We start from the raw sequence: 13,535 nt of genomic DNA, 5'->3' as shown, positions 1-13,535 counted from the left end.
TGGAAAAGATAATTAAATTACAGAGGACTTCCCCATAATTTTGGGTGTTTGTTGATTCTTTGGTAATTCTTTTGCAGTATTATTGACCATGGGCTTTCCCATCTTTTTAGCATGACTTGCTGGCAATTTAACACTTCCTTCAATCACGCTTTTATCGCCATCGCATTGAGCCACAACCTTAACCAAGGGTACTGGAGTCAAACCCTTTCCACCTATCTGTACCAAACCTGGGCCACCCCTTGGCGATTCAAAAGTGATCTCATCAAAACCCGGGATGACAGACTTAATCAGATGAGATTTATGCTGGGTACAGACATTTTTTTTTTTTGGGAGGCATGACTAGGGTCAACCTGACTTCCTGTCTGAGAAGCTACCGCTAACCTCTCAGGCAGCAAGTCATCGGTTGACACTCTTATCACATACTTTCACAGTCCGACATGAATTTTTCTCTTGCCAACACAAAATATTTTCCAAACATTCACTCTGAGCAGCCAACTTCAGCTCGCATATGGAAATCACACGTGTCATATCCACTAACGCCTGATTCAATGACTGCAAGGTATTAACCCAAACACACTCTGGCAAAATGGTAACCACTGATATATTTGTGCTATGATTATACATTTACGACAGATGCGCAAAGCCAAGAGAAATGCTGAATTACACTGGAAAAACTGCCCGTCTGAAGGCAACAGAAATACCCTGACTACAGCTTCCTCTAATTACAAAGAAGCCATATTTCTAGCCAAACAAGACACCTACAATAAACAAATCATACAAGCTGATTCTAATACAAAAGAATTGTTCAAGATCCTCAAAGAACTGGAATCTCCTATTGCCCACACTGAAGGTTGGGAATAGATCTAATATCGATAGAGTTCTTGAAGATGAAGGCAATCCCACCACCTTTCTCTTGGTTAGTGTTTCTATTGCATCTGATGATGGCATAGTTGTCTGGAATGGCAATGGACAGAGACGGACCCGATGCTGCGTGTAACCACGTTTCCGTGACAGCAAGGAGGTCAAGGTCTTCAGTAGTTATAAAGTCTGCAATGTCCAATACATGGGCTGGGACGGATCTGTAATAGACGTGTGTTACCCACGGCAGGCTAACTCGGATCACAATGATAATGTCAGTCACAGTGAAACTTAGAGGAGTGGGATGCAGAGGAAATTTTGGGTAAAGTGGATTGCATGTAAAATGAGCAATACAGGACCTAAGGTAAGCAAAATTAACAAATGCGCAAGTTAACAAGAGGCGCCCTAGAGAGAACAATATCACAGGATAACGTGTAATGGGAGACAACCCGTAGGCATAACACTAAAATCAATGAGGCCGTTTGAGCTAAGAACAAAATCGGAAAAAGGTGCAATTATCGTGCAGTGCAGCGATGTTCAATATAGCAATACAGGCAGAATGGCGGTATGGAGGCTGACAATAAGGCAAATAGGAAGTGGGCAGGTCAAGTTACTGGTTAAAAGTCAGGTGGCACTGAAGTCGGCTAGCTGTTGAATCGCAGACTGAGTCATATTGTGATTCGTCAGATCACGCAAGAGTCTGGGCATGATGGAGCTGAATAAGGGTAAAGGGTACCGGATTGCGCACGGTTAGCGGGCCCAGGTAATGACAAGAGTTTAGCTTGTTGAACTCCGGATAACACAGGAGGCCTAACACATGACAGATGTTAGCACGGGATGCAAGAGCAACAGAGCGCAGACGGGCAGGGGATCCGGCCCCGGCCACTGCAGACACGGGACCGGCTCGGACAGGGGGGTGCCTTGTGATGTGTGCCTTAGGGAGGGGGATGTGCTGGCTCTCGCCTTCCAGCTGACTGAGGGTGCGGAAGTAGGCAGCAACAACCAATAGTGTAACGCTAAACAATGGTCCTAGTTGCCTAGCAACAGGACGCTTGCGTCCCGGCGGCCATTTTAGAGCATATCTTGTGTCAGATCATGGAAATTGCAGTAGGTAGGTCACGGTGCAGCCAAAATCAGTTTTAACAGCGATCTTACATAGGGGACATGAGGGGCAGTGAAGCTGCTTACCCCACAGATCAACTGATGACAGGATCCATGGGAGCACTCCAGCTCAAATTTCAAAAAGGTATATGCACTTTTTAATTTGTACTTCTTTAATTAAAATTCTTCATTAATTAATAATGAAAATGCTGTACTTAGTGATTTTTTATCTTCATTACCACTCTTTCAAATGGCTTCATGATCACTTTTTTCATTTTAAATTTGCGATTGTGACTTTCCAAGGTTTTATTTGTATCCCCAAAATGCTAAAAAGATGCATTTGTGAGGGTGCCAGCTTTGGTGAAGCGACAATAAACCTGAAGCCTGATGCACACTTGGAGCAGAGCCTCTGCAGTTCTCCTAAGAAAAATAAAATGTAAAATAATAACTGGATTTTTAGCACAGGGGATGGGCGGCCTAACCAAGTGACATGTTGTGTTAGAATGCGAATCCACGCATTGTACCTTAATTTTCATGTGTAGTTAACATATATTTAGAAATTATCTACTATCAGGGCTCTGCAATATTTACTCACTGTGGGCTTTCTTTCTGGTACACTTGAGTACTCTTGGTACTTAAAGCAGCCGTGGTAAATAAGTATTTCCTGAATTGCTGTATTCAATGATCATGTTGCAGGTTATTATAATGGGATGCATATTTTAAACGTAATGCTCTTTTGGTTTGAACTTATAAAGGACTAGAATGTTTTGAAATCCTGATTGTTTTCTGAATTTGTGTAGTGCTCAGTGTAGTGCATTTACCCCAGAAATTAGCCATCCAAATCAACAACTTTAAATTCTCACTATTGTTGAATTTGTAGTCTACTCTTTTCGGCTTGCTTTGTACTCATTGAACGGGAACCAAGGAAGCATGTTTGACCTTTCAAAGGCATTAACGTCAGATGTCTGTAGGGCAGCTATGGGGGTGGTTACTTGTCAAACCTTATGGAGGAATTTCCACTTCTTCGAATTATACCTTTTTTCTGAGCTTCAAAAGCCTCACACCCATGTATGCTTGATTCCTTGATCATGCACATTTTTTAATTTTTTTACAATGTGTGAAATCTGCCAATAACAGTTTGGAAAATGGGTAAGCAAAATTCCAGATTCTGTGGAAGTATCTTAATAAGAATCCTGTAACAACACCATCCCAGCTGTCCACAATGTGATGCAACATGTTCCTACCATTTTGCAATGTTTAGACTACTGGAAAGGAGTTGCAATGGTTGAACCACCTATGTTACAGATTTTGTGGAGCACAAAGTCACTCACACACAAAATGTCTCCAGTTGAGTCTTCCAAGCCCTTGTGAAGTACAGAGAGAAAAGACTAGGAGCACCCGATGCACTACAAAAGTAATTTAGAAACAGGTTTCTTATAGTTATTCCATTTGTTCGATGTCTTTGAAATGCATGCCTATATTTAATGTCTTCTTTTGCACTTATCTTGTCAAATGACTTAATTAAATGAATTGACACATCTAAATCCACCCGTTAACACAATTTCAATAGCCATTTATAACAGAACTGTAAACCAATGAGAAGCCAAGTGTGCCCCCTCCGCATGTGTGTGCATGCAAGTATATACATTGTGTGACGCATATGTCATATTACTATGGAATCGGATAATAAAATCGCAGCAAAAATGTCGCCGGTAAAAGAAATCGCGGCAAAAGTGCTGTGGTTTGACCCGGTAAAGGTGTACCCCATTATACCATTTAAGGGTTGCGGGGGTGTCCCCGGACCCCCATTAAATGGTGGTATGGGTCCGGAGGTTGCGGGGGTTTCCCCCACAACCTTTACTTGATTGTGGCACAAAAAACCACAGCATTATTTTGTAATCGCGGCCATTTTTGCTGCGGTTTTAAGACATGGAACCATTACTATGGCAGGATCAAGGAACTAAAGAGGCTAACTTGAATAGTGGCCTTAATAATATCTCATGACTTAAATGGGAGTTTAAGTAAATGAAACCTTTATTTTGATACAAATTATTATTGGAAAAGAATGTTCAATATTTGTGGAATACATGATGGCATTTAAACCATGCAAAGGTGTCCTTTGATTGAAATACAATGCACTATTCATTTTGTTCATTTGTTGGGCTGAACTGAACTATCAAGCTAAGTTGAATGATCCATAGCACCGCAAAGTGGCCTCTTTAGTGTTATAGCCTAGTAACAGTGATTTCTCTCCGTCTTGGATGCATTTTGTTACTTCAAAATATGTCCCAATTTCATGGTAGGCACTACAGACCTAGAAGCAGCATTAATTTACTTTTCCATATTGCATCACTGTAAATGTGCTAGTCAATTTAGTAGAAGTTTGAGCTTAAAATTGAATTCTACAACTTAAATCATAAGGATCGTTTTCATATACAATTCTATTGAATCTATTCCACATATTACACACGTGGATCTACATTTGGATAAGTGGCATTATCACTGTATATAAGCAACAAGCATTTTCCTATAGACAGCCATTTCTTTTCTAAGGTCCATTTCTTTCCTTGATTATAGGGTTTACCCAATGAAAGCTGGAAGATTACAAAAATCAACAGCACCTATGAGCTTTGTGATACGTATCCTGCCATTTTTGTCATACCAACTAGTGTAAAAGATGACGACCTTGCTAAAGTTGTTGCATTCCGAGCAAAAGGGCGAGTCCCAGTAAGTAATTGAAATTAATTCAAAAGGTAGAACGTTCCTTGCTTGAATGCTTGTTCAAAGTTTTGTGAAGCATATAGTACATATTTGCATTTAATGTACATGATCACAATTGATTTGCTATTCTACAAGTTCTGTGAATCTTAAATTTCAACGTGAACTATCAGTGTACAAAACAAAATTGTGAGATAAAAGATGACACATTACTACACAGGGCTTATGTTGGGGAAAACAACTAAAAAGCAGTAAGGCAACATGATGAGGTAAGTAATGTAGCAATTTTGTTTGTATTTGAACTTTTTAAATCTGACATTTTCAAAGCATTTGTTTGATATGGCAGAGTGGAGAAGAACAATTTGACATGATTATCTGCACTACACTGATAGTCTGATAATTTTCACTAGAACAGTTTTATTAAAACAATAATTTTACTACGTAAAGGGTAAAACCCTTTTGTTGTATGATCAAGGGTGGGCAGGGAAATGGGCAAGATGATATACAGCTTTACCTCTGTTTTCTAGAACAAATAAATGGTGTTCCTGAGAACATTTTTCAAAATGTAAAGCTTCCTTCCTTAGATGTTGTAGTGTCGGGGGGAAGCTGTACTGCTCTCTTCTGTAAGCTACCTTTTGTAGCCATGTATTGCTATTATTTCAAGTTACTTTGGCAAGACAAACCATTCAGCCAGTGCTCCAGATAAGATCTGGAAAGGGGAGCATTTTACTCTCTATTCGTTATTTGTAGGGAGTAAAAATGTAAGTCCAGTTCCCAATGAGAGTATTTTATAAGCTATTGAAAATGTTCCAACTGGAAAACGGAAATGTTTTAGTAATAATTTCTTTGCACCTAGTTATTCATACACATTTAGAGATACTGGTTTACCTCTTCAGTTCGGGCAGGTGTAACAGTATTTTCTTCCTGTGGGACTAAGTGCACTATTGGTCCAAACATATCCATGAAGCTGTGCGGGTGAAAGGAGGGGGCACGAGGTTCTGTGTGTCTGTTTCTTTTTTATGTTGGGAGTATTTTTACTCCCTGTTTTTATTTATTGGGAGTATTTGCCTATTTTTAGAGAGTCAAAGTGGCAGATGCACCCCTTATCTGTAGGGCTGTATGCAGTAGAAGTTGACCTGCAGTTTTATATTTTTTTACACCTTCTTTCTATGAAATGTTAGCTTTTTGGAAATATTGAAAGAAAGGCTTTTAAACACTTACAGTGGAGGGGTTAAACTTTGATTGGTAAGTGGGCTAAATTGGTTCCATTGTTCAATGGCTTGGGCATAAAATGTAAGGCATGCTAAACTGTTTAACTCTGCCTCTTTTAATAAAGGCTGAAGAGGTACTCCTTTAAGGGATTGACACTAACATATTGCCACACCTCCTGCGAATCGCACATAAACCACAATACTCTATAATTCTCGTGTGCAGTTGTCACTGTTTTCTTGATGGAACAGTAAGCTTCTCAAAGCGTTATTGCATTTGGCTGATGAAGAGCTACTGCCAGGATACCCAGATTACTTGTTCAATGGAAATGGGCACTGAGTCTTCTCAATTGGCAGTCAGAATAATTTAATTGGGGCAGAAGGAGTGACTAGAAAAAGACCAAAGAGTGACTTTCCTTTGCTGCCCAGACCTCCACCAGATTCTGTTCAAGACATACATTTGGAGGCAATCTGGGTGGGCACCATTTGTAGCATGTACCAATGTGAAGCTGCAGACGATTGATGAAATATAGGGTGTGTTTGACTAGGTTGGGTGAAATGGAATAGGGTAATAAGAGTGTGGAAGACCCCTTTTAAAGACTGTGAAGATCAAGAGAACAAGGGGGCGCTGTAGCAATTTATGAGCCTATGGCTGACTGGGGAGCTTGTAATGGACAGATGGTCCTCTTTCTAATGTCTTTTTTTTATGCAACTGTTAGAACATCTTCCAGGAATTAATTTAAACAATTCAAACAATGCATCGTATTGGTTCAACATATAGTTATATGCCTTAAAATGCAAAAGCCAGGGAATTGTGGTGTTTAAGTATACTATTTTTAAATTGGTGACTTTATTGTGGATCAATACTCATTACCATCACTACTCCTTACCAGGCTTTCCTTGTTCTTCCTCGTCACAATAATGCAAAGATGGGTAACAGGCTCAAGTCTGTCTGGGAAGAGTTAAGACAATCCCCTACTTTCATCATTGGAAAAGGGTTTCCTGTAGAAAGAAAAGGGGCAATATCGTCCAATTCGTCACAGACTGCTTGCTCTATGATTCGCCCGTGTCCGAGGTCAGAGTTACTGGGGTCTCCTCAAGGACCTTCCCCCCGGGACGTGGGATGAGAAAGGGTTGCCCCTGCTCTCCCTTACCATTTAATCTGGCCATAGAACCACTAGCAATTAAACTTTGAAAGAACCCAGATTGGCAGAGATTCAAATGGTTTTGAGGAGTAGAAGACCAGGGTTCGCTATATGCGGATGCCCTAACATGGGTAACCATTCAGTGACCCGAACACTGAACAACTATCAAGGGTTTTGCGGTTTAGCAGTCAATTGGCAGAAATTGGTTTTCTTCCAAATACAGGGAGGGGATGAGGCAATTTCACATTGGCAATCTCTCCCACTGAACTTACTGGGTAAAGCAACTCTTCAAAATGTCCTCTCCCTAAATTTTGTTATGTGCAGCAAAATGCCCCTCTTCCGTTCCCCAAATCAGTTTTTGACAAGACACAGGCAGCTCTTTCGGAGTTGTGGAGGGAATAGCCATGCATCACCCTTAAAACTTTGCAGCGCTCGATGTGGGAAGGTGGGGATCAGCCTAACCAACAGACAAGTGTTATTATTAGTTTTCCTGTCACTCTCTTGGGCCCTCCTCCTAGGCCCATCTAAGAGGCTAAGAACCTTGGGGTCCTCTTTGACTCCACACTTTCCTTCTATGCCCACATCTCTCATGTCTCTAAAAAGTCAAACTTCCTACTGCACCTCCTCAGAGGTATTCTGCCTTTCCTCTCCTTCCACCAGAAGCACACTGTCTCTCGAGCCCTGGTTCTCTCTAGGTTGGATTATTCCAACAGCCTCTTTCAAAATCTTCCTGCTTCTACTCTCTGCCCCTCGCAAATTAACCAGAACAGGACTGCGAAACATGTCCTTGGCCTCAAGCCCTGGAATCGTATCTGTGTAGCCCAGGAATCTCTCCACTGGCTCCCAGTGGCTGCAAGGATTAAATTCAAGACCCTTTGCATTGTCCACAAGGCTTTCTGGCCCCTGGGTCCAAAATACCTTCAGCTGTCCCTCTGTAAATATCTTCTCTTCCGAGCTCTTCGCTCTTCGCTCCTCTACCTCCGACTACCTCAGGGTCAGTCGTTTTTCAAAGAAACAAGCTGGGGGTAGATCTGTCCTCGGCTGGAGCCTTCCTTTGGAACAGCCTCCCTCCCACTCTGAAACTTGAGGAGAACCATGTCCGGTTCCGGAGGCACCTTGAGACCTTCCTCTTTGCTTATGCTTTCGCCCGGCCTTTCCCCTGATGATCTGTTTTGCCTCGGCATTGTGCACCTGGTTACCCTCTGACTTTCGTGTCCTGGTACCCGTTCACCCTGCCAACCACCCGCACTGCATCCATGCAATCCCTTGCACTTGGGCCTGTATCTCGTTGGGATATATTGACCCACTCAGCTGTGCTATACTACACCACTTTGCTGCAGTGGTGCAAGAAACAGGAAAATGGCCACGCTGACTCCTGTGCGCGCCAGGATCTCAAAACTGCGTTTTTGCAACCACCAGAAAAATGGCTACACCACTCTGCCACACACATTTCAGGTGGGGTGGAACAGAGCACACACTGCAGGAGCATGCCAGTGTGCTCTGCAACATGTAACATGAAATTAAGTGAAAGAGGCAGCATTAATTTGCTGGAAACCCAAAATGCCCCTTCAAAAGAAAACCTTTTTCACCCTTTAAAAAATGCTGTTTGGTGCTAAATCCATCCATTTACCATGAAACTGCTGTGATTAAAAAGGCCCTGCATGTCCAGGATAATTCATTATGCCTCAGAGGAACCGGGCCTCGTTTGAATGACAGCTCCTGTCAAAAGTATCTTTGAAAAATCAACCAGGGGCTTTGTTTTCATTTTACACAGAAGCACGTCTATTTGGCAAAAATCAGCTGTTCAGAGAAAGACTCTAAATAGATGCCTATTTAAATGTATCCATGCTGCAAAACAACTCCAGCACTCAAGAAAAGATAGAAAAGATCTATAGCTACATAAAGTGTGGATTTGCTGGAGATGAAAACTGGATTTAAAGAAATAGTAAAATGTGCTTTTTCTGACTGAAGAGAGAAAATCGCCTATTTAAAAGTAAATTGTTGTGTGAAGGCCTGCTTACTTAGCAATGTAAAAGGATGTGTTGCTGGTAAAAATATACCTATAAACTGTTTTGATTCCACAGGTTTAAGTCAAGATGTAAAATGAGAAATTAGAAGCTAAAACTCATAGGCTAAGTTGGCAAGCTATAAAAAAAAAACTGGAAAAATGGAGAGGAACCCTTGTGAGGATACCGAATCATCCAACCACTGCGCCCTTGTTTATCTTCTGGTTTCCCTCATTTGTCACATGGATCGTGAAAGTAAACAGAGACTTAAGTTCCCCACCTCCGTTTAAGGAATCAAAATGTGAATGTGTTTCACAACTCCACATGCGCCATAAATAATTTGGTTTCTCACATCTTGTATGGTTGTGCTCAATACGTGATTTATTTTGCAGGTTAATTGTTAGTGATTGTTTGCCCTTTTGGCAACATAGCCTTTTTCAAATCAGGGCGAATCGTAAACATGTAACATATTAATATAACACATCATTGGTCCGTAAACACAATTCAAGTCATTGCATTTCATTGAACAATGTGCAGGAGTCAGAGTTTAATAACAAAAACACATCAGTGGTTCGTCCACGGAGAAACAGGGTGGGGGTCAGGGTTGGAAAGTTTGGGGGTACACATTTGAAAATTATATGGATATATGTTGTCAAAATTCATTATATTATACATATTTTGATGTGTATTAGCAATGGGGTTTCCCCTATTGCCGATGACGTAATCTTGTAAAGCTCAGTCTCTTGAAACAACTCCCGTTTCGTCATGGGTTAAAGCCCAATCCTCCTAAGTGAAAGCATGTAGTGTGTCATTTATGATACACAATGGAGCATCGCACAGTACAATCTCATTAAGGTATTTTAGGGACCACACTTTAGTATGCCGAGATTGCAATAATTCAATGTGGTTTTAAAATCACTGTTTTGGGCGCCCGACCATTTTAAATCACTATTCAGTCTTGTATGCCATCTTAACTCATTAAAGCAGTTTAACTTTCCTCATTTGAGAGTGCTTTATAAAAGATGTGTTCCCGTGCATTAAAAACTCACTAATGATTGCCTTCATTGTGCGGAGGTGACACCTCACGGTCAGTCTCCTTACAAAAAATGAAACAAAATAAATACCCGGACAAAGTATAGTTCATAACTACCTATTGTGCCAACAACCACCAAATAAGACGAGTCCTGAAAAGGAATTGGCATTTGCTCAAACTTGATTTGCAAATTCGAGAGTTCATAGAAGACACTCCCACAATGATTTATAGGAAGGCAAAAACCCTAAAATCAAATCTTAGGCCTTCAATGCTACCGGAACAAAAATAAGAACCAAATACCACTTGGTTACATCGGGACAATTCGGGTTTCAGAAAATGTGGTACTTGCTCCATGTGTAGACATGCTGTGGAGAGTACAATCAGCTTTCAAGACAACTACGGAATTCAAATAAGGATCACCGGCAACATAAACTAAAATCGAAATATTCTGAGTGTCACTTTAACATTGTAAGGTTTCAAATCCGTTTTTCTCTTGTTTGGGGAGAGAAGGTTGGATTCGAATTCTGTTTCTTATTCCTCATTCCTGACTACCTGCTGCTTCCTTATATCTATTTAGAATTGATTATTTGTCGGTAGAGGAATATTGCATGGGGAAATCCTAACTTGAGTGCTATCTTTCCCAAAATTCAAAAGTGTCTCTCTTCTCTGGCATTTTCTATCTGTGTTGCTAAAGGGATTATTTAATTGCATTGGTCACATTCTTATTTGTTCTTGTCACCACATTGGTGATTGCTGCCCCATATATTAAAAAGCGTGTGATTTTCTTGAATTTCTAAATAAATAAATATTATCTTTACCTACCAGCCTGGTTCCTGGTCAATTGTGACCCGCAGTATTTGAATAAGGGGTATGATATGAGTGGTGTAGCTCTCAAATATTGAACCTATATATAACAAAATAAGCATTTCCGTTGTGCGCTGCATACTAGGCTGAGATCCCGTTGTATCGCCTGATTGAAATCCTTAACAAATGTGGGGGCTCGTACCGTGATTTTGAGTTTGATTACCACCCATGACAGTCTAGCACAGCGGACTAACCTGCAGGGTAGTGATACTTTGCATGATTGGTATATTGTACTACACTGTACAAGCGCCTCCCAAAACAAATAATCAGCCCTGTCTGTAAAAGTAAAATTAAATCAACCCCGAAATAATTAATAAAGAAATTGATATTTCCAAAATGCCGATCCCAGTGGATATCAAAATGGTTAGGGAGTACCTCTTGCACAAGCTTTTTGCCAGGGGTGAGTGGTCAGAACAGAATGAACATGTCTGGCTGCAGGAAATAACAGAACAGGTCACTGCCATGAACCTGGATACATGGCAGGACAATGGCCCATTACACCAAGCTCCCAGTGAATTGTACAGGGCCCCAAAAGTTAAAGAGGAACAAAGCAAAATTGCCAGAATGGCGTCCTACCTATGCCTCCACATAGGAGTGATACAGGAAAAGCACGCTGAAAACAATTCTGGCACAGAATCAAATTGAATCACTAGAGAAAATCCAGAATGATCTAGACTCAGCAGAACAAAGGCTACAGAAGAGCCAAGAATTGGAGGCAGAATCTAGATATTATGTCACAAAATTAAGAGGATCTGGCTCTCCTACAGCAAGAGAATGCAGAGCAAGACACCCAATTACAGGCACTAAAAGAGGAGTGTCAGGAAAGGGTTGAGACTCTGCAACAGAGTCAACAGAAGCTGGCGCAACAATAAAATTATAAGAGCCTGCGCAGAACAGATAGTTACCTGAAGAAATCAGATAGAAGCCTTGAAAGAGGAAAATAATAAATTAATTGTAAAAGACCTCCACTCTCAAGAGGAATTTGATCAAGAGTGACAGAAATCCAATATTATCAAAAAACAAAGGGATGACCTGGCTGAGCAGAGGGGCACCCTAAATCAAGAGAAAGACGCTCTAGGCCAGGAAATAAACGAGTTACAAACCGACTTACAGGTAAGTAAGTTGGCCCTCCAGGAGCTAAAGGATCTAAGAACAGCACATGGGAAACTGCTAGAGCACACCAGACGGATAGAAGGTGCTCTGAAAGAGAACACCCAAGCCAAAGAAACCCAAACCCAGGAGATGAATCACTTGCAACAGATAATGACCCAGTGCTCCCAAAACATGCAGGAAGCGCAGAGGGACAATGAGGCCCTCTGTGAAAAGATCGTCGAATTCCAGTGGCAGTAGCAGTGCAAGAGCGAATCATTGAGACCAGTAAGGCCTTGATAGATGAACAAAAGGCTCAGATATTTGCTTATCACCAGGAAAATGGGGGCTGAAAAAGAAAAGGTAGGAAGATTAGAGAAAGAGAGTGCTGGACTAAATTCTAACTGGCGGGACCCTGAACAGGTAGAGAGGGACAGGGCAACCGCTGATCATGACATGAGGACCTCTGTACTCATGACTCCAACAGATTCAATACCGTGAACACTGCCAGCTTCATCTCTACTGGCTCATATGAACCGGGGGCCATGGGGATGGCAGAATTCAATAGGTTTAGTATGATGGGACTGACAGATCAGTGCCCCCCAGAAATTAATGGACGGGTGTCCCTGCACAGATACCCAAATATTAGGGCTGATATCTCTGACCAGGAAGACTCCTATGAGGGGGGAGGGTCAGGGAATTAGATCCACTAAAATACCAACTTCCAAGGGACCCGTTTGTGAAATTTGTTGGGGAACTCAAGGAAATAAAGCCCAAAAAGAGCATCCTAAAGACCTCTACCCAGTTAGGGGGATACTCGACCAACCCTTGGAGCAGGGGAGAGTCAGAAGACTCTTCTGAGCACCACAGGAGTAGGGAAACTAGGCTCCCACATTCTGCAAGCCCTTCTCAAGCTCGCAGAATCAGGGAGTGCCTAGAGGACCAAGAAGCCACCTCCAGTAGCAGCGCCTCTGAGCCTGAGGACGAGTGGACGCGGGTGACTAGAACCAAGAAGGCAAACAAAATTAAGAGAGCTATGCAAAAAGATCCCATTAGGCAGATCAAGGCCATTAGAAGTGTGATAACTCCATACCATAAAAATGCAAAGTATTCTGTCTGGAAACACCTAGAATTATATGAACAAATGATGGATACTTTCCATATGAAGGACAGCCAGAATTGCATACAGTATGTGAAATGGACATTCTCCCCTGAGTGCTCCAGTTTCATTGCGGGACTGGAGGACCAGAACCACTCCAGATGGTCTACCTACATGGCAGCCATCTTAAAACATTTCTCTGCTCACAGAAACCCCCAAGATGCCCGCAAGTTGGCCTACAATCTGCAGTGCGGGGAAGATCGGGCCCCACAAGAATTTGTGCAGGAGCTCAAACGCGCCTTTGCACAGACCACCAGGAGGGTGCGAACAGATAGTCAGGAGTTTATTACCACCTTCTTTCATGCACTCCCCAAATATATAATAACCCAGCTGGTGAGGGACTTTCACGAGAAA

The 13,535-nt window shown here is 41.7% G+C and overlaps 1 protein-coding gene across 6 annotated transcripts in view; it reads left to right on the top strand.

Moving 5' to 3' along the window:
* The window catches only part of MTMR1 (myotubularin related protein 1), a 1,542,631-nt gene that overhangs the window by 754,660 nt on the left and 774,436 nt on the right, over window positions 1-13,535 (top strand). For all 6 annotated transcript variants that reach the window (XM_069612748.1, XM_069612750.1, XM_069612749.1 and 3 more), the window contains one exon: window positions 4,537-4,686. In XM_069612748.1, the coding sequence (XP_069468849.1) occupies window positions 4,537-4,686 (150 nt within the window). The remainder of the gene's footprint in view (window positions 1-4,536; window positions 4,687-13,535) is intronic.

This window comes from Ambystoma mexicanum, chromosome 5p (genome assembly GCF_040938575.1).
Source record: "Ambystoma mexicanum isolate Mex_15411 chromosome 5p, UKY_AmexF1_1, whole genome shotgun sequence".
Lineage (NCBI taxonomy): Eukaryota > Metazoa > Chordata > Amphibia > Caudata > Ambystomatidae > Ambystoma > Ambystoma mexicanum.
Note: the sequence above shows the minus strand (reverse complement) of the source record. Positions and strands in the feature narration are given on the sequence as shown.